General features: G+C 35.1%; 3 protein-coding genes across 3 annotated transcripts; 1 reads left to right on the plus strand and 2 right to left on the minus strand.

Moving 5' to 3' along the window:
* Window positions 1-2,914: 2,914 nt before the first annotated feature.
* LOC125198552 (plant cysteine oxidase 1-like) lies at window positions 2,915-6,005 on the minus strand. The gene is made up of 5 exons (XM_048096868.2): window positions 5,545-6,005; window positions 4,482-4,591; window positions 4,222-4,384; window positions 3,569-3,784; window positions 2,915-3,321 (listed from the first exon to the last, which is right to left on the minus strand). The coding sequence occupies exons 1-5, from the start codon at window positions 5,738-5,740 to the stop codon at window positions 3,194-3,196; spliced, it is 813 nt and encodes a 270-aa protein (XP_047952825.1). The 5' UTR covers window positions 5,741-6,005; the 3' UTR covers window positions 2,915-3,193.
* A 7,991-nt stretch (window positions 6,006-13,996) lies between these two features.
* On the minus strand, window positions 13,997-18,550 carry LOC125198573 (V-type proton ATPase subunit d2). The gene is made up of 10 exons (XM_048096892.2): window positions 18,287-18,550; window positions 17,511-17,631; window positions 16,683-16,790; window positions 16,502-16,604; window positions 15,965-16,045; window positions 15,785-15,870; window positions 15,651-15,710; window positions 15,529-15,577; window positions 14,652-14,786; window positions 13,997-14,466 (listed from the first exon to the last, which is right to left on the minus strand). Exons 1-10 carry the CDS (start codon window positions 18,465-18,467, stop codon window positions 14,335-14,337), a joined length of 1,056 nt encoding a protein of 351 aa, XP_047952849.1. The 5' UTR covers window positions 18,468-18,550; the 3' UTR covers window positions 13,997-14,334.
* A 548-nt stretch (window positions 18,551-19,098) lies between these two features.
* Window positions 19,099-21,318, plus strand: LOC125198610 (uncharacterized). The gene has a single exon (XM_089060972.1). The coding sequence runs from the start codon at window positions 19,179-19,181 to the stop codon at window positions 21,198-21,200; it is 2,022 nt and encodes a 673-aa protein (XP_088917098.1). The 5' UTR covers window positions 19,099-19,178; the 3' UTR covers window positions 21,201-21,318.
* The last annotated feature ends 291 nt before the right edge of the window (window positions 21,319-21,609 follow it).

Raw genomic sequence — 21,609 nt, forward strand, 5'->3', positions numbered from 1 at the left:
GCGTTTGATTCGCTGCAATATTGGATAAGTCAAAATAGGGTTATAATTTTAGTACTGTAGAGACAGGTCAAAATACATTGTCATGACCAAATTTTTGAGAAAAAGACAATTGAAAAAATATAAGATTAAACATAACATTTGGTCGTAAGTAAACGTGCACTTGGACGACCCCATATTGTATAACACGTACAGTATTTAAGTGTGTGTGGTGTGGGGGGGATTTATTGAAGATTGATCGTCACATATACGTTCAGTTAATAAATATGTATCTACGCGATGAGCCCTATTCATCCTAGTAACAATAGGAACCATGTTGGTCCTAAAATATATGTTCGGAAGTTTACAAATGTATATAAACATGTGACACCAATTGTACATGATCATGGACTGATTCACTTTCTTTCAGACTTCGTACTTAACAGCTAGACACAATAAAAGTGATAAAAACTGTGAAATAAAAATATTGGCAGCTTTACGGAGAATATTCAAAAATTAATTCTTCTTTTTTCACTGTTTGGCTAACAACTACAAAGACTAAGAATTTCTATAATGTCAACATCAAGTAAGATTATGGAGTGATTATCCATATATAGTTCATTGATAAAATAGATAGAATGGTCCATTTTCGAGTTCTTACCACTAAAGTAATAATTGCATATTATTGCATCAAGAAGAAAATTTTGGTTGTTTGAAAATTAAGAAAAAGATCGAGTTCATTTAATAAAATAAGTTGTATTTGACTAATGATGATAAACTACATGGAGACTATGAGGCCATGTTGGGTTTAAAATATTAGTTGTAATTGCAACTGCTCAATTTTTGAAAGTTGAGATTTGGGTCGTACTTGATCAAGCAATATTATGTTAGTACTTAATATATTTAATCTAATACTAATTGGAAGCATGAAATGTGTTTGGTAAAAATAAAGGGTGTTAATTTATTTAATACAGACTGATTACGAGCATTGACTTTGAAATGTGATATATAAGCGGTGGCAGCAATCTTAAATCGTGTACTAATTTAATTAATTTAATAAATTTTACAGTACTAAGCTTATTTATGACTATCTTTTATTATATCAAGCCACCATGATGGAGACACAACCTGCCTATCATATTTTTAAATAACTTTCACATGTAATAAAAAAATAACTTTCATATATATAAACTTGAGCTAGTAGTCATATATAAATGTCAGAACTAGTCATTATTGAAGCCTAGCCAATGTAAATTAAGTTATAATAAAGGGATTTAAATTTCAGAATTTATTACAACATCATGTAGATAGTGAAACATTTAATCACCGATGTGTATTGTGACACGTTTTGTCTAGTGCTGGCAATTTTTGACACGACACGAACCGGCACGAAATTAATGAGTTTGGGTCAGAGCTTATCGTGTTCGTGTCCTTATCGGGTCGACCCATTAAGGACACGAAAATTTCGTGCCGTGTTCGTGTCGTGTTCGTGTCGGGTTCGTGTTATCCGCTAATAATGCGTGTTCGTGTCGTGTTCGTGTTATCCGTTAACACATAATATTTTAATATTATTATTCTTATTAACACATAATATTTTAATATTATTATTCTTATTATTTCATTTTTCAATACTTATTTTCGTGTCATTAATGGGTTCGTGTCGTGTTCGTGTCGTGTTGACCCGAAACGGTTCGTGTCGTTAATGGGTTCGTGTCGTGTCCGTGTCGTGTTCGTGTCTGAGGGTAGCGGGTCGTGTTCGTGTTCGTGTTTGAGGTTTTATTAACGGGTCGTGTTCGTGTTTGTTGTTATCGTGTCGACACGATAACGACCCGACACGCACGATTTGCCACCCCTAGTTTTGTCTATCAGTGGGAACTCAAATTTAATTGACAGTAGAGACCATTTATGACATGACTTCCACAATTTTCAATTCTGCATCAAGAGGAGTTCATATAGGACTATTTATGTACACTCCAATAAAGGATTCCAATAAAGGATTTCTAAAGTCATGATTAGATATTTTGACGTGTCAATTACCCTTTTGTTTATATTATTATTAGTACTATTGTTTGAGTGTTTTAAATGATTATAAAATATGTTTGATGTTGAATTGTCGTTTCCAAAAATCTTATTAAGTCAAATTCAATCATAGCAAAAAACAAAATTATCATAATATCATTGAATAATTGTCTGTGAACACACTACTTTTAATCATAGTCAGAATTACATGAAATTTTTTTAGAAATATATGAATTTAAGTTTTTTCTAAATTTGTAGATAAAACTTATTTTCTAAATAAAAGTAAGAAAAAACTAAAATTATATCGTGCCACCGTCCCTTCTCTAGCCTCTCCTATGTCCCTTCTTATATTTGTATCACAACATTGAACTAATTACAATTATTTCATGATAACGAAACACAACTGAATTGGTAATATATTTTCCTTCTAATTAATAGATCGAGGTTGGGATTATTATGAGATAAATTGGAACCATCATTTTTCTTAAATTACAAGTATTACATATCATACATTATACTTCAGTTCTTAGATTGGAGAATATTTGTATTATAAAATTGTTTCACAAGGAAAACCCAATTTTTCTACAAATTCTAGAATTTGGAAGCATGTAAGTGAATATATAAAAATAAGATTGTCTTTAATCCATATTAATATTCGAAATCGAAAAATAAAGAGCTTCGAAAGTTAAGTTTTACTTTATGCTAATACGATTTCGTCGAAAATTAGGAAATGATATAAGTACTACTCCATTCAATTTCTCTATTTCTCACAACATAAAACCCTCCTTTCCTACAACACAAATTTGGATATTCAATAAATCTTGATTAATATTTTTTGTTTAGATGAATTTCATACGTACATTTTATCAATACTTGATAAAATTGCACAAAAACTATAATATACCACTAACATGGAGTATGAAGTGAAAGATTAAGGCAAATTCTTTGTTGATGCACATAGAAATTACTCTCTCATGTGCATATAGAAACCTCTGTTTCCATCTTCTGTAGTTCTCTGCCAATATTTACATAAAACTTTCCAAAAAAAGGGGGCGACATAAAATCTCACACACACCCCCTTTCAAGAGAGAGAGAGAAGGGAGAGAGGGGACAAAAAATGGACAAGAAAGGTGTACTACATTTGGAAATATCCTTAAGGAGATACTACTAGATTTTTACTTCCTTATTTAAACCACCATCACTTCCTCACTATCTTAGGACCATTATAGGCCACTCCTACAATCACGTGATCATCTGGTTTTTCCATCTCCTTCAACCATGCAAACCCCTCCTCCTCCTCCGCCTCCACCGACACGTCACCGCCGACTGTATATCAAACAATGACCAATTATTAGTACAATACATGACACAAAATTGTGTGTATAAACAAATGTAGAGTGCATTCACTTCAATTAGAGTTATTTTAATCCCAAATTATGGTTTGTTAATCACAACTAGGATATGATTAGGAGGAATGGAAACAAAGAGGAAGTTTCCTAGATTCTATCTAATGTCAAAAGGGATCATTTTTGGAAGCTTTCATGTGACTGAAGAAAACAAGGTTTTTTTGTACCTGAAATTTGGGGAAATGGCAGCTCTTGGTAGTACTGACAGTGACGGCCTTCGGGGTCGCAGTATGGAGGGCCAAGGACGTCGAGAACAGCGCACGCTGTCTTGGCAGTGAACCGGTGCATGTTGCCCCCATCGGCTGGATAGAGAATGGAGGTATTGCAAGGTTGGGTCAACTCCGAATTCACCTTCACCTTAGCCAGACATAGACCGTTGTCGTCTGCAAGAAGATAGAATGTGAACACAGAGGATGGAAGGCAATGGAAGAGATAGATAAGTACTGCACTTATTATGCTGTGGATGCAAAGATTCGTCTACAACGAAAGGTCTCCTAGTCATCTCACCTATCAAACACTGCACATAATTATTTTATTTACTATGGTCTGTTCGAAACAAGTCTAACAATCTCAGCAGTTGAATTGTAACTACATTGGAAGATTGTGATCAAGGGTGTGGTTCTACTTCTACATAACATAGGGATATCGGAAGGGCTAAAAGAGCAACTAGAACGAGCAAACAAACGGACTAAGAGAGTAAAAAAAAATGAGCACAAATAGGGATAGCTATGATAACATAATCCCCTATTTCTTCCATAAGAACAAATGTAATTCACAGGTAGGACCAACAAAGAAGCCTTTAGTTTCAACAAGGACATACTTTTGGGATCCACAGCACTCATCGTTTTGCAATCATCCGCCTTGTCCGCCCAGTCAAGGGACCGAATATGCATCGTGCCAAACAGGAGCTTGCTGAAAACTGTCATTCCGGGATGGTTGTGAAGCGGAATGACAGTCTTCGGGGGCAAGCAGAAGATACCAATCTGCAATAACAAAGCAATACGGTTCACTCAAATCACGTGCACTGGTGAAATCAAGAATCAACAAAGTGATTCTTCATCAAAAAAACAAGAAACTTACTGAGAATTTGTCGCATTCATGGAGGCGCATGTAAGTTATGATAGGCGCGCGATCCTTGCTGAAACACGGCATATTTGGCCGCAAGCCTACATCTTCTTGAGTCATTCCATCTGCAGGGATCAAACACAATCGTTAAGACTTGGTAGAAAGATTCAAAACCAGAGGATATGATATAAACTTAGCAGTTTGGCAAAATAGGAACTACATTCTCAACAATTCTTTATAGCCACAACTCATCTATCACACTATCAAACTGTATTGACAAAGAAACATAGCAAAAACAAAACCATTCGACTGCATCAAGGAAAGAATAAATTTTGAAATGTGTTGTGGATTTATAAAGTTCACATTTTTTACATAACTGAATTGCAATAGCAAAAGCCCAGCAGCTCAACAACATGATGTGGACAAGTCACAAAGCATCAGCAAAGGGGGGTTTTGGAAAAACCTGACATTTTATTTTATGCAAGAAAATAGTTCAATACCACAAAAGGGTAATAAAATAATATAGTGATGCAAGAGCCTGTTTCTAAAACAGGGAACATGAAGCTTCACATGCGGTGATACATACTTGATGGTGTTTGGGTCACTAAACCTCGGATTTGCATTAATGGTTCGAGAAAGATTTGAACACACAAATTTCAAGGCACATGGCACCACTTATGTAGCATAAATTTCAAGCGCCAAGCAGATGGCAAAAAAGTAAATTGATCCCACAATTACGGAATCCACCATTTTCACAAGAAAAATGCAAAAAAAATTGAAAAACCAATCAGAGAGTCATTATCACAGAATTCAGACACCACCACCCTCCAACAACATATGATTCAATTCCATCACAAAAGTACACCTTGTTTTCATACTACATTCATAGCCTTCACCAACCAAATTAAATAATAATAATAAAAAAGTGTTCTTGCAAATTTTCCATTCTTGCAAAACCACTGAAAATTGTCTCACATTGACAAAATCCCATGCCTAAGCAGAAACTGCAGAAAATCAAGATTAATAATTTGAAACCCAATAAAAAAAATGAAAAAAGATTGATTTGAATTTTGAATACCCAAAACAGCAGCAAGTTTCTCCACATTCTCAGGCGAGGGAACAATGCCAGGCCCACAATCAGCAAAAATCTCCTTGCAAGTGTCATAAAGCTTCTGAACAGCAGGAATCCTCTTCTGCCGCCGCTTCCCCTTCCTCGATTCACTGCTCATCTTCCCCCTCCCGCCGCTCCCGTTCGGCTCAATCCTCATTTTCATGCAGGTTAAAGACTCGATCTTGAAAACAGAGCACTGAAATCCAAGAGGTGGGTGCCAAAAAAGATGAAACAAAATCAAGGAAATGGAAAAGGGTCGTGCTTTTTTAGGAAGTCGTTGGGTACAATTGGAGTTGTGATATGATATTTCCTGGTCTGATACGAAAAACTATGCATCCAGCAGTCCCTGTACGAAAAGATTGACAGGAATGTAACGCATATATGTATACTTGTGTGTATAGGTGGAGATCAAATTGTTTGGAGGAGGTGGGGTGGGGTGATGGGGGTATATATATATCGATAGTTTGAGGAAGAAGTGAAGTGAAAACCGGGGGCTGGCCATACAATTCCAATGGGCTGTACAGAAAAGCGGATTTTCTCTGTTTTCTTTCTTTTATCTTTTCTTTTTTTTTTTTTACAATTGGACTTTTCAAGAATTTGACTTTGCCTTATTAAACCATACTACTCCTATTTCTTAACTAAACTCATTGATTGTGTTTGTTTTTTTTTTACATTTATTTATCGTTTTATTTTTATAGTAGCAAAGAAAATTAGAATTCTCCAATATAGGAATTAAATTAAATTTATATTTATTTAAGTTGGATAAGTTAATTTGAATATTTTAGGTATATAATGAATCATATCATACGATTCACACATGATCTGTATATACATTCAATTCTGAATTATCCTAGTTAAATAAGATGAGTAAAAATATTTTTGATAAATTAAATTTTGAAACAATGGACACTTTCTACTTTCTAATTTTTATCAAAGTAATAAATTGATTTAAATAAAATAATTGTAATGGATTTGGGATTTATTTGGAGATTTATCTAATGAATCATATCACACGATTCACACCTGATCTACATATATGTTCAATTATGAATTATCCTCATTTAATAAGATGAGTAAAGATATTTTTGATAAATTAAATTTTGAAACAATGGACATTTTCTACTTTCTAATTTTTAACAAAGTAATAGATTGATTTAAATGATATAATAGTAATGGATTTGGGATTTATTTCGAGATTTGCAATATTTGGTGCTAATTTTCTAATTTTATGATAATTGCATTTTTACCCTTGTATTTTTTACCTCTAAATGTAAGATTTGCAAGTTTAGGTTTTGGTGTTTTGAAATTTTAAGGTCAAGTGAAATAGGTGGGTTGATAAAAAGTTTTTCGATATATATTGCGTGTCGTTGACTAAAATTAATATAAAGTCTTAATGTACGGAGATAAATCTCGTATCGAATCACGGGTGCATTATTGTTAACTGTCTTCGGATTCGTTGTACGGATGTTATTCGTTTTAAAAGAATTTTGAGTGAGTTAAGTATTTGAATCTTGTCGGACAATACATAAAAACTTTTGTACAAAAAATATCGATCATTTATGTAACCGTTTTAGTATATTTATATATATTTATCAATAATGGTCTTACCAATAATTGAAATTCTCATTTTGTAGCCCTATTAGTATAATTATTAGTGCATCAGTATTAACTATAATATGGAGTATTTTTAAATTATTTATACTAAACGCTAGAATATGGAGTACTATTACACATTACTTATAATATTAGTTTTTACTAGTAGTAACTTCCATACATACATTTTATAGTACTATATGTTTTAATATTTTATTTTAGCTATTTATTTTTTATATCGCCACCGTTCATTTACATGACTTTGGATGAAACATTTTTGTTATTATATATAACTACTGAATTGGGAGATTTGCTTAACCCAAAAATTAATTACTACTATTAAAGACTAAATAAACTCAAGAAATGTCGAAGAAAAAAAATGACAAAAAGATCACGATTGAACCCGGAGTCTTTCTTCAAATTGAATTCTTATTTTGCAAGATATAAAATTATACATAGACAATTCTATTATTTGTATAACTCACTCTACACGACAGCACATTAATAGTATTAATTAATAGGAGTAATATTTTATTTGTTCACCAACACACTATATTAGAGACGAGTCATTGATGTTTTGGAAAAAATGTCGTGTTGTAGTTTTCATTGGCATATTATGATCTCCAAGTATTAAAAAAGATAGTACTCTATATTTTAAGTTTATTTTACAATTTCAGTTCATTGTCAATAGATTTTAAAAAGAGTATAAATAACACGAGAATAAGGACTAAAATGAAAAATTAATAAGCCACTAATTAGAGAAGCAAGTGGTGAGAGACTAGATTAATTTAAATTCGAACTCTATTTAAAAAATGACATTTATTTTAATTATACAGTTCATAGTTGTAACGGAAAATTATACTCGTGTGAAACGTATACGATCCTATCTTTAAATTTTTGTACGACCTTTTTTCATTTTCTCACCAACCAAAAACAACTTTACAATTTGTAACGTAAGTTCGGTAGGTTTATTTTGTATTTATCATATAAAACATAATTGAATTTATCAAATAACGTGCATTCTTTACCAGACACAGTTTGTTGCTAAAGCAAACATGAATCTCGTGAGCTTGATTTCTGCAGTAGCAAGAATACAAATTATTTTAAATTCTTATTGCAGAGATGATATATTATTATTATTATTATTATTATTATTATTATTATTATTATTATTATTACTACTATTTATTATTATTATTATGTTATTATTATTATTACTATTTATTATTATTATTATTATTATTATTATTATTATTATTATTATTATTATTATTATATCCGTAATTTGGTGATATTTAATTGAGGCAAAATGCCATTAAATATGTCTCCGTATTTATGTGAAAAAAATATAAAAAAATTTATGGCGTTGTTACTATTTACTGGGGTGTGTTAGGCTCCTTTGCACCCTAAGTGTCCTATTTCCTTCTTAATCTCAGGCCTTGGATCCTTAAATTGGATGGTTGTGATCAATGCATTATTAGTCTATAATGTTGCATTATTAGCCGTTGTGCATTATTAGAATGAAAATGTGCATTATTAGTCTATAATGTTGCATTATTAGCCGTTGTGCATTATTAGAATGAAAATGTGCATTATTAAATGACACGTGGCATTAATCTAACCGTCGGATGACAAAATCGTAAGACTAGGATTAAGAAGGAAAAAGGAAAAAAAGATATGAAAAGGATTTGAATACATCCCTCTACTTAGTGTATATATATATATAGGGATACTTCTAGAGGATAAAGTGAGTGTAAAGGAAAGTATTTCAAAGAATTTCTAGAAGAAATTGATAATATCGTGGCTTTGTTAGCTTTTATAGAATGAATTTGCATTCTTCACTCAAAGCTATTTACACTTTATTTTGAAATTACATGACACAATAATAACGTCGTTTTGATTTATGCTATAATACTTCTCAAAATGGATGCATAATATTTCTGATACAAAATGAACAATTAATAATTAAATATTTGTAATTGTTTATGATATACTGATAGAGCACATATAGTGATTTAAAGCGATATTACCTTGAAAATTGAAATATAAACATATTTAATTATTTGGTTTAATGTATTACTTTATAATTTCTTACTATGAAATTAAATTACACTTTCTAAAATTATTACTTAATTAATTGTTACATTTTCTTGCTAATTATTTCAACAATCAATATATAAGTGTAGGGTGAATATGTACAATATAAAATCACACCATTTTCGCTAATACAACATACTGAATTGATAAATCTTGGAGATTTTAATTACAAACCACAGAATCATACTCCATTTGGTTATTATTAATTGTTTTCTAGATTTGCACTGACATAGTAGTATAAATACTTGTAATTAAAATTACTGACAAAAGCTTTTGTCTCTCAAATCCTCCTCTCTATTTTTCTTTCTAAGATCATTGATATTTAACCTCAGTTATCCTTTTCTTTCCATCACAAGCCTTTTAGTACTAAAAAACTTCATAATATCAGCATTTGCAGTCTAAATAACGACAGAACGTTATCTTCAAACATCTGAAACTCAGCCAACTGAGCTTCCTTGCAATGTTGAGATTGATATCTTGTCCCGACTAAGGGTGAAACAACTCATGCTCTGCAAAGGAATGAGCAAGGAGTGGTCTAACCTAATGTCCGACAAAGATTTAAACAAAATACGTTCTTCTCTCCAAGACTAGTACTCCACCATTCAATCTCATTCCCTTACACGTCCAAGTATAGACCGTCATCCCAACGTAACCGATAAATCCCTACTCTTCATGAGTGAATCCAATGGCTTAAAATGCATGGCCAAACCAGTATCTGGAACCCTTTGACAAAACTTCAAGGTTCTTCCTAAATCCTACCCAATTTTATAGCCGATTGGATGAAGAGCCCTAATATCATGTATGGGTGGTATGTTCCGGATGATACTCCTCGCATGAAGCTTGTCGCCTTGGGCTTCTGCTGCAATGCCTAGGGGTGATGACTTTAAAGTCGTGCGCATTTCATGCTTACAAAAGAACACGCCGATGGTAGGGATTGAGGTTTATTCCTCCAAGTCAGATTTGTGGAAAGTTGTCAACGCAGGGATGAAGTTTGAGATTTACCCATTTCGATGATCAAGTCACTATGAACGAGAATGTATAATGGTATGTTGTTTCCCACGAGGTAATGCAGAAGAAAGGGGCGTATCTTGGTCAGATTCAATGCTCAAAACATGGAATTCACATATGAGCCATTTCCGGATGACAAGTTACGTGAACGTGAGTGGGTGATCCTTATGAACTGGAAAGGGTCACTTAGTGTACTGGTTGCTATCAGGAATGATGGCCGTGAGTTTCGACCGATCGAGGTATGGTGTCTTGTTGGTGATAGTTGGAACAAGACCGAGACTTTTGATGTACCACTAGGTTTTCCTGTTTTCTTAAATTATAAGGTGGTGCGTGCGGTTTTCGTGTTTTTTAAATTTTAAGGTGGTGCGTGCAGTTTTCGTGTTTTTTAAATTTGAATGAGCCGAATGTTAGGGTTTGATTTGAAACTCATAGCCACTTTTCCTAATACCAACAGGCTCGACAAGAGACCATTCTAGTTCATAAGCGTCACAACCATCATTTTCAAGTAACTCATCATTCAGAAATGGCTCAAACGTAAATTCCATAAGGAGCATTAAATCCAGTCAAGATACGGTTCGCACGATTTTGCCTCAGTGGAATAGAAATAGCATGCGAAAATACGTTTTGATTTATAGTGACTTGATCATTAAAATGGTTAATCTTAAAGTTTATCCATGCATTGTCAACAACTTTCAACAAATATGATTATGATCCCAACCCTCATCTTGTTCCTATTTATGCAAGAAATGCGCACGACTTCAAAGTCGTCGCTCCTCATGCCTCATTGCAGCAAAAGCCCAAGGAGACCATCTTCAGGCGGAGACAATCATTAGGACAAACCATTTATACATGATCCTAAGGTCATCCATGTTGGGACTACCGCAGCGGAAGACACAGAAACCAAACAGGTCCTAGACCGGATCTATTTAGTTGATTATGCATTCGACTCCAATTTCATGCAATTAACATAGATCTATAGATATAACATCAAATAAACACATAATCATGCATATTCGATATAGATTCGATTGTTACCTCATAATCCATCATTGGATTGACGTTGCTAGTTGCACCACCCGGAGATCCTTGGTTTATCGACCACGCTTAAATCTGAGGAGTAAAAATTCCATGATCATTCCATACCAAGTGGTATGATGATGTGGTATACCTCACCAATAATTCATTAACAAATAGAGATTAAGCCACATAAATCTATTTTCAATTCACAAATCTACTCCATTATCAATTTAAGGAAAGTAGCATAATACTACTACTATTAAATATGGAACAAGTAAGGGAATCCACAATGGTGGCCCTTTTGGACATGCCCAAGCCATCATTTCTTGGGCATGCCCAACAAACTTGGTCTTGCCCATGAAAACTTGGCCACCACAATGGTGGCCCTCCGGGCCACCAATTAAAATTATTTTCTTACATTTTTTATTATATTTTAATTTAGCTAGAATAAAAATTATTGGACTATAATATTAAAAAAAATCTAAATTAGTTTTAAAAAATTTGACAATTACAAGTAAATATATTTATTGAAAATTTGAATTTTAATTATTTCCGTAATTAGGATGTGAATTTAAATCACAATCCTTAATTAAAAAGTTGACCAATTTAATAGGGATTTAATGATTGAGATTGATTTTTTCCTAAATTAATGCAAATTTTTTTGAAAACTACCATTTAATTTTCGTCACATACAATCTCTTTCTCTCTCCACTTCATCTTCTTCACTCCATCTTCCCCAAAACCCTAAAATTAACATAAAAACTGAAAAGAAAAAAAATTAAAATCGGTGGCCAAGGGTCGCGGCTCTCGGCCCTTGCAGTGGCGAGCCGAGAGCTCGGCCCTCTCTCGTCCACCCCCCATGGCCCCGTCCACCTCTCGGCTCAGTAGTGGGGGGCCGCGGCCCTCCCACTCTGGACACTCTAGTAACCATATCCTAGAATTGGTTTGAAATATACTACTACAATATATATGCATATTAACTTCACAACATAATAGCACTATTTTACCCACAAAAATGTAATCATAGTATTACATTATTTTCATGTTATAATCGTTTGATAGTGGAGTACTATTTAGGATTCGATGTGTAAGAATTTTTGTCTTCATTTTATATTTATATATATATACAAAAAAATAATGGAAATAAAATTTATGTCTACAACTTATATTTTCTTAGTAGTAATAGATTATACTACTAGTTTTCAACTATTAGCATGTAAAAAATTAAGAAAATTTTATAAACAAGAAAATAAAAAAACTAAAAATAAAATATTCTTATATGATTTTAAATAGAATAGCATGAAGATCACCGAAATTATAATCTTATAAAACTTACTCGGTAGCTAGTACATAATACGTTTCTAACTTTCATAAACAAAAAAAATATAAATACTAAAGCTATCACAAAAATTCTTACCCATCAAATCTTAAAATAGTATATTATCAAACGATTATAACGTGAAAGTAATAAAAAACTATGATTACTTTTTTTTTGGGTAAAATATTAGTATATTATGAAGATAGTATACATATATATTGGAGTATATTTCAAACCAGTTCTAGGATATGGTTATTCCATATTTGATATTAGAGCACTAGTGTCCTTTTACCTTTAGAATACAAAATCCTTCCAACCACATGCTGCCACGTGACAGGTATAAGCAACATAATAACGATATTAAACACCAAAGGATGACATATAAGAATTATCTCGGATTGCATAAAAGACAGTTTATGTTGCATTAATGCAATTTATTTTGCATTTTAGTCTACAATGCAAAATAAATTGCATTTAATGCAACATAAACAATCTTTTATGTAATTCGTTTATCTAAGTCATTCACTAAGTTTGTTGCTTATATATGTCACGTGGCAGCATACGGTTGGAAGAATGTTGTGATTCTAATTTGAGTTATTTTTTAAGTAAACCTTCATGCATCTAAAACATATTCTTCTTACTTCAACTAAAACTAGCTAGTTATGATTTACCGAATAATTAAATTATGTTTTTCTTTTTGTTTTAATTTATTATTCATGTTTTAGTTCATATTAATTAAATAATAATGGATTGTTCCGTAGATAAATCCAAAAACGAATTTGATTTTTGTGTATCATTGACGAAGTTTTCTACACCAAAAATGAGTTTGATGTATGATTACATACGGTCTTAGAACTAATATTTTTTTTTTCTACAAATCCATCAGCTTTCCTAGAAAATTAATAAAGTTAGATATATAGTCCAAATATAGAGAGAGCCAGAGCTCTCAACTCTCATACTAAGCTATCGATGAATCTCTCGAGAACCTCAAGCTTGATTCTCATCAATCTACTGCACCCAATGTGTGTTGCTTTTCTTTCATAACCATTTAACTCTTTGTTAATTGCACTACATCCACATATATCATGTTTAAATATGTAAATGGCCAACTTGGAGGTTTAATATGTCTGAAATCATTTCCAATAAATCAAAATTTGAATAAATATACTAAAAGATAGGCATGCTGTCAAAAAACAAAGTAAATCACATAAGATGATCTACTTGCATCCCAGTTATTGAATGACCATAATCTTCTCAACTAAATAAAATTGCAAACTTGCAATGAACAAATTTGAAAATCTAGTTAGCAGTTGCAAACTTGCAATCACCAAACTGAACAAAATTTTGTTTATTGGTCAACAAAAAGCTAAAATAAGTGGGCCAAAATGCAAGTAAATTGTTTCATAGCATCATATCTCTCCAAACAAATAATACATGAAGATAGCAAAGCAATGCTTTTAGGGTGATTTACACATTCTTACTGCTGTTGATCGAGCAAAATATATGTCCAAATACAAAAGAAAAAGACGAAGCATATCTGTGCTATCTTATTGTGCAGTAGAATAATTCGTCGGCACAGACTATTTCATGTCAATAGAAAATCTCCCACTTAACCACACAACTTATTGTTGAAAGTATGAACAAATACTCTCAGCATCTTCCCATCAACCAAGGGCTGGATGCAAACAACAACTTACATAAATATGCAATGATGATGAGACTTACTAAAATATGAAAACAACGCTATCATGCACTCTCGACTTCTGGTTCTGGGCAACACATTCAGATATCCACATCAAATTCCTGATCTCCTGCTCTCTCAACCTCATGTAAGCAAAGAATACAGCGTAATGGAACTGCATAAACCAAAGTGAGGATATCAGCTTTGTGTATTCATGAATCGCTAAAAAGTTCATACGAGTAATACATAGAATGTTTGTTATCATGCATACAATTACAGAAATATAGTTTAAAGTAACTGGTAATAAATGATAGTACTATCATCTTAAAAATATTTTAACATCAAGTTCCGAAAATAAACCTGCTGTTCAAATGATAAGCAAAGTCGTTTCACTTCCTCTTCATAAAATGCCTTGTCAAGCATCTGGCTTTCGCCATAGGATAATTTGGAAAAGATGGACTGATATGGAGGATACTTCTCCATGGCACCACGAACCTAGAAAGTTCGGCAAAAATGAATGAGTTGCTTGAAAAACTAGAGAATTTGATGAAGATGACAAAATACTGAATGAGAAGGCCACAATTATAGGAATAAATTTAAAACAGCTGAGTATACGTCGAAATGATTCTAGACCTTAACTACTGCACTGTCACCACAAACTAACTTATTTCACAGTATGATATAGGATGCAAAAGAGAGCCCTCCAAAATTGGGGGTGCCATTATTAACTTGACAAAATTGAAAAAGAACCACTTAAACATGACAGCTAGATGAGCAACATCATGCAATAACCAACGACCATATAGTATATGATAAAGAAAATTAGTAAGGATGGAAAGCAAGCATGCAGCAAGTTTGTTTCGAAATAATTTATCTTATTCAGGTCTTAATATGTGTGCTTTTGTTTGGATAGAAGATTGAAAAGTGCATCAGTTACAAAGATCTTCAAGCATCATACTGTAAATAGGTTTTAACACTTAAAATAAAGAATATCATAGTCTAAAACTCTAAATGCCTAGACCCTGAAGAAAAAAAATAAAGTTGGTGTAACTTCTCTGAGGTATGCAACACTGGCCCATCACATCTTTTTCTTTTGTTGTTGGGGGGGGGGGGGGGTTGCAAAACATGCAAAACACACACAAATAAAATTGGCAAAATTACCACTTAACAATCAAACCTGAAAACAAACTAAAAACTCTTCCTGGAAGAGAGTATATGAAGCAAAGTTATTAAGTACCTGGTCTATATCCTCACAAATAGCAAGCTCCTCATGACCATAAGGATATCTATCAAATAAGAATGAGTTAGTGGCAGGAAAAGAGGCACCAGAAAACCAGATAAAGAATGTAGAATCCTCACAGCAAGCCAAAATTAGAATAAAGCTTCCTACGATCCTCCCGAGTAAGCTCAGTGCCAATGCTGGAGAAAGGAGCATGAGGGGTCAAAATACTGTACTGGAACTAATACTAAGAAAATTTATCATGGATTGGAACCTGTTTATAGTGATATTGACTGCTCTTCTATCAGCCTCAAATGCCAGGAGGTCAGACATAATCTCAGCGGTGGCCCCACCAAGTTTCTGTATGCAGGTTTTTAAGTTATAAAAATAAAAAAACAGATTAAAAATATAGAAAAGCAAAGGATCTTTTAGACACTCAAAAATGACCACTTACCTGGCAAAACCTGTAAAAATCCTCAAGGTATGCCTTGTAAAGTGTATTCCTCATGATTTCTATGTTCATATCATCCAAGTCCTATAAAAATTCCAAATAATAGACAAGTTCAAACTTCAAACACTTGAAATACAAGTCTGTGTTCATATATTTTGGCAAAAGAAATTAATTCAATGTAGGCAAAACGATAATGGTGAGTACTCCCTCTGTCCCTTGTTAAGTGATTCATATTCCTTTTTCGGACGTGCCAAGCTAAGTGAGTCATTTCCTTTTTTGGCATTCTCTTTCTTACTTTTTCCTCTCTACTTTTCATCTATCTTACTTTATTCTTTCCACTTAACTAACAAAACCCCATTTTCTTATATTCCGTGTCGAAAAGAAATGTCTCACTTAGTGAGGGATGGAGGAGTAGTATATAAGTGCAGAATAAAGTCAGACCAAAATCAGTAATTGTGTGGACACAATAATCCAAATTTTGAAAATTTAAAAGAGATAAAGAAGAACAACAAGGGGGAGAAGGCAGCAGTTAATGAAGACCTCAGAAGTTATGCACTCAGAGAAGTATGGAGCCAAGGGTGTGTCGACAAGCACGAGTCTGTATAGTTCTCTCATGTTCTGGGCTACCGCCAGAGTGGCAATGCTGTAGAAATGAATGGCTGAGTTATTTTGCGGAAAAAAAAAACAGATAGTATCCAAATGTTTGATTGAGATATACTACCTGTCAAACATTCCCAACGGATGACATTTCTCCAACAGTTCTTGAACATCTCTCTCATGCAAAGTTCCAGTGACAATTAGCACGACATTGTCAATCATGTGACCATATCTGCATAATAACCAAACAATCAAGGTTAAAAATGATTATTTATGTCCTTTCTTTAGGTAGTGTAAAGCATGTATCACTAGTATCATAAAGCTTGGGAAGAAGAGCAAAGGGTATCCCCAACAAAAAAATGCATGATATTAAACTAACAAACTTCAGATTGTCATGTCTCCACACATATAACATATTCAATAGCATCTAGAAATTCTCTAAAACTCATTTTAGTATGACCGGCCTCATTGTTTAAAAAAATAGGTAAGTAACATATCTGATTAACCTTTAAAAATAACCAAGGAAACAATATAAGCATGTCTCGGGCTTGTCGTGAACACCAAAAAGTAACTGGTTAAGATGTCTTTTAATATTATACTACATTCAAATATACCCACACTAAAGATTCGTTTGACAAGAAAGATGAGATGAGATAAGACAAAATATGAGAAAAACACAAACATTTTAGATCAAATAACTTTATTATCTTTAAGTTATCTATCTTAGCAAACAGCCCCTAAAGATATGTACAGTACACAAGCACATGTTACAAACTATGAATCTGGAAAAGGCTTTCCTTTCACTTGATCGGAAAGAATCCCAAAAGTGAAAAGGAGCTACTTGCATTTTTGAAGGTTTGCTACTTTCTTCTCCCATAACGGTATCCCGTCAATTGATCAATTGAGTTGAAAAATAAGTCAAAGAGAAACTGTGGAAGAGATATATACATACGTGATGTACTCTAGAAAGGTTGACAGGGGCTCAGTAGCTTGGGTCAGCATGTGTTTATACTCATCGACCAGTTTAAGGGTGCATTTCTCCACTATTGTTGTCGTGTGCAATGGAGATGGCTCTGCATTAAAAACACAACCAAAAAGAGTTGAAGGTTGAGAGGCAAGGATAATCACAAGAAAGCAAAAAAAACTACTACTAACAAACTGACAATCATGTCTGTCACTACTAATGAAATGAGCAACTATCGACTACAGAGACCAACTAATTGTATACAGCAGGCAAATTTGGAAAATAAGTTCAACAAGAAAAAACAGGCGAATTGTCCTACTGACCCCAACAACGAGCAAGCTCTTTTAAGATCAAGGGGAATTTCTCATAGGCTTGTAAAAGAAAAGGTATGTGATAACTGATAACAGTAACAAATTAACTTGATTCTATAAGACAAAACCTGACAATGCTCACATAAGAACATGACCCAACAAGCAAAATTAGCAAGAGTCACTTCATTAAAGCAAATTGTGAACAGAAACTTGATCAACGACTTTACCGGAATGCACTAATTACATAATCGTCCCCTGATCTCAAAAATATTCCCCCAAAACGAAAAAATTACACCTTCCGGGTCTAATTTCACACGAAATCACACAATCAGAGATTAAATCGAAGCGGATCAACCTCACAGCGAACAGAATGGAAATCCGATCATCAATTTCGAAATATCAAATCCGGTAGCTAACTAAGAATCGGAATATGAAATTAGTGAATTGACTAACCGTTTTGGAGGTAGGGTCCGTACTCGGTGGCGGAGAGGTGCATTTTGATGTCGTCTAGGGTTTCGCACTGGCATAAGTTGTTGTAATCAGCGGCGGTGAGGAGGCCAGAGCGATAGCCCCGGACGATGGCCTCGAGGTAACCGCCATGGATGTTGAAGGTCATAGCTTCGAATCCGTACATGGTTGGATGCCACAGATCTGAAGCGCGATCGCAATCGGTAAGAAGTAAGAACCTTGAGATCGAGATTTGTCGAGGTGGATGGATTACTGCATGTACTTATATTTGATCTAATATCTCTAAAATAAACATATTTATTTATCGCCACGTAGCCTAATTTAATTTTAGAATAAATAAATTAAATATTGCGAATTATTCAAAATTTCATAAAAAAAACAATATTTAGTTTTTTTCAATTTTGATAATGAATTGTGGGTGTCATGTCCACTGAATTTTAAAATACATCTTTATTACTATAAGTTTTCAACATTCACATGTTTCCTCTCAATAATTAAATTTGAAAAGGGTATTTGTTGTAGAGTTGAGAGGAAAAATACATAGAGTAATAAAAAACCATTTTAGTTACATTATAATCCATCTATAGTTTAGCAATTGATATATTTTGAATAGTGTAATAAATAATAGAATTGAATATTTTAGAAACTTCATTATTCATTTAAAAGAAATAGTCAAATAAACCAGAAATTTTCAAATTTTATTCTTTTATACATTTCGACTAATTTATAAAAAGCAGTAATTGAACTTTATTTATGTCAGAAAATAAAATAAAATAAAAAAAGAAATATAGCACTACTGAGCAGCTTCGTTTCGTTCACTCTAACTAAGTCAATTCCGCAGTTGAGATCCAAACACCAATCCATCGCCGCCGCAAAAATGCCGCCGGCCGCCCTCCTCCTCCTTCTTCTCCACCACCTCCTCCTTACCTCCGCCGCCCCGATCTCCGGCCTCGACTCCTTCCTCTCCCTCCAAGCCCGCAAAGATCCCCCCGCCTCCAACGACTCCTTCCTCTCCCTCCCCTCCTCCATCAAAACCTCCCTCTCCCACCCCCTCCCCACCCACCCCCCTACCCCTTCCTCCCTCCTCTCCCTCTCCCTCCCCGTCCCCGTCTCCGTCCACCTCGTCGGCCCCACCTTCACCACCTCCGCCCCCTCCCTCCTCGCCTCCTTCCTCTCCTCCGCCCTCACCTCCGATCTCTTCCACGTCATCACCCCCTTCGACTCCCCCTCCCCCCACCACCTCTCCCTCTCCCACTCCCTCCACCTCAACCCCGCCCTCTCCCCTCCCTCTCTCTCCACCTCCATCTCCTCCGCCCTCTCCTCCCATCTCTCCTCCCACCCCCACCCCATCCGCTCCTCCCTCACCCCCGTGCCCTACTCCCTCGTCGATCAGATCATCCGCGACGATTTCGACAAGGAGAAACACGCCAATTCCTTCCACATCTACATCATCCACCTCGGTTCGCAGCAGACCAAACCCTACGCTTACAGTTATACCCCCGGCGAGAGCTCCCCCGGTTCGACCAAATGCCTCGGCACAATCTGGACCGGAAAAGACCGCTATTTATGGATCGATTTGGGAGCTGGACCGGTCGATTACGGTCCTGCTTTATCCGGCGATGGAGTTATCCCCAAAGGTGAGTTTCATCCGATGGCAGCGCTCCATGGCCGGCCTAAATCTCAGAAGGCGCTGCTCTCTGACTTGGCGTCGCTTGTGTCGAGTGCTTATCAGGTACTGCTGGTTCCATCTCTGAGGATTCCTGTGCCTTTTGAAAGTAAATTGGTTGTTCAATTCATTCATATCAGTGGCGGTGAAGGTTTTGGTAGTGGTAGTGTGGGATTGGATTGGAATTCAATTGAGAGGAATTTCAGAGATGATGTTAATGACCGTGGATTGTTGGTTGGGGACCAGAGCTTGAGTTTCAAGAGATATGAATTGAAGTATTCAGAGTGCTCTATATGTTCGTTTGCGATTGCTAGGGCTACCACTTCATACACGTCTAGATACTTGTTTGATAACTATACTTTGATTGTGAGTGAGTATTTGGATTCGAAGCGTTTGCATCAGACGATTTTGGAATCTAATAATGAGTTTAGGAGGGTGGGTAGGATTCCTGAGGAGGAATTCGGGAGAATTCTTCCAGTGTATGTCTTTGATCTTGATATCAATGCGATACTGTTGCTCGACCGGTATCACCAGTCCGTGGCGTTTAAGGACATGGTGATAGCGATCAGGACGAAGAGCACGCAGGCTGTGAGTGACTACAGCTGCAATGGGCACCACGTGTTCATACAGACTCGTGAGCTTGAGAGGCCGTTGGTAGGCTCGATCTTGCAGAGTATGTGGGGCGTTTCTCCAACTCATACGGTATGGAGCCCGAGGCACAACAGCTCGCTCATGGACTATACGTGGAGCGTTGGACAGACCCCGTTTGGGCCGTTCTCGGAGATGCCCACATTGTCTTTTGTCCAGAAGGATGCTGCCCGTAGGAATGTGTTCCTTACTTCGTTGAACTACAGCGTCACGAGTGGGATTGATGTTCTTGAGTCGATTGCTGCACATGGCGGGGAGAGGAAGCTTCTGGGGCATAACAGGCGGACTGAGTTCTACCAGAGGTGGAACTTGTTTAGGTACAAGCTGGAGAAGTCAATCTCTGCTCTTTCACATTTTGACTACGAGATGGCATTGTACTACCTGAGGTCATCTGATCACGACCTGTATGGGATGCACTCGCTCGTGTACCAAGCGTCCCAGGAGCTGGAGGCGTCGCTTGTCTGCTTCAAGGATCCACCGTTTCCATGGGCGTCCTTTCTCATGTCTGTTGGGATTTGTATTGCTTTGGTCTACGCATGTGCGAAAAGGGACAAGTTTTTTCAAAACAAGAGGAAACAGTTTTGAGGTTTTGCAAATGTTAGGCTTCTTAGCATGTCTGGATCAACAAATCTGTATTTCAAGTGGAGAGGTGATTGCAATGTATAATTCACTGGTTCGAGGAATGGATTTTTGTTCAGCTTTATACTTGATTTGCCCAGCAAATATAGTTTTACTTCTCTTACATTGATTCATGATATGTTACATTGATGCTTTGTGAGGTCGGAATTGCAAAGTTTGAATCAAGATTTGTTATGTTCATTTTTCGGAGTATGAAGTTTTGAATTGTTGATACTGCAGACTTGAGGACATGATGAATTTTGTTGTCATAATCTTGAATTAAAACCATGCTGAATCTACCTCGATCTTTCTTTCTTAATCTTAATGTTGAAATGAATGTTTGAACAATCAGAAAATAAGCAGTCACGACTGAGAA

Source organism: Salvia hispanica, chromosome 6 (genome assembly GCF_029641045.1).
Source record: "Salvia hispanica isolate PSC_SH4W2 chromosome 6, Shi_PSC_v1, whole genome shotgun sequence".
Taxonomy (NCBI): domain Eukaryota; kingdom Viridiplantae; phylum Streptophyta; class Magnoliopsida; order Lamiales; family Lamiaceae; genus Salvia; species Salvia hispanica.

Coding starts and splice junctions, on each gene's coding strand:
- LOC125198552 (XM_048096868.2), bottom strand. CDS start 5,740: ATGAAAATGAGGATTGAGCCGAACGGGAGCGGCGGGAGGGGGAAGATG. Junction 4,385..4,481: donor ATGAATGCGACAAATTCTCA/GTAAGTTTCTTG, acceptor TTGTTATTGCAG/ATTGGTATCTTCTGCTTGCC. Junction 3,785..4,221: donor GAGTGCTGTGGATCCCAAAA/GTATGTCCTTGT, acceptor ATCTTCTTGCAG/ACGACAACGGTCTATGTCTG.
- LOC125198573 (XM_048096892.2), bottom strand. CDS start 18,467: ATGTACGGATTCGAAGCTATGACCTTCAACATCCATGGCGGTTACCTC. Junction 16,791..17,510: donor ACCTTTCTAGAGTACATCAC/GTATGTATATAT, acceptor GTTATTATGCAG/ATATGGTCACATGATTGACA. Junction 16,605..16,682: donor CCGTTGGGAATGTTTGACAG/GTAGTATATCTC, acceptor TCATTTCTACAG/CATTGCCACTCTGGCGGTAG.
- LOC125198610 (XM_089060972.1), top strand. CDS start 19,179: ATGCCGCCGGCCGCCCTCCTCCTCCTTCTTCTCCACCACCTCCTCCTT.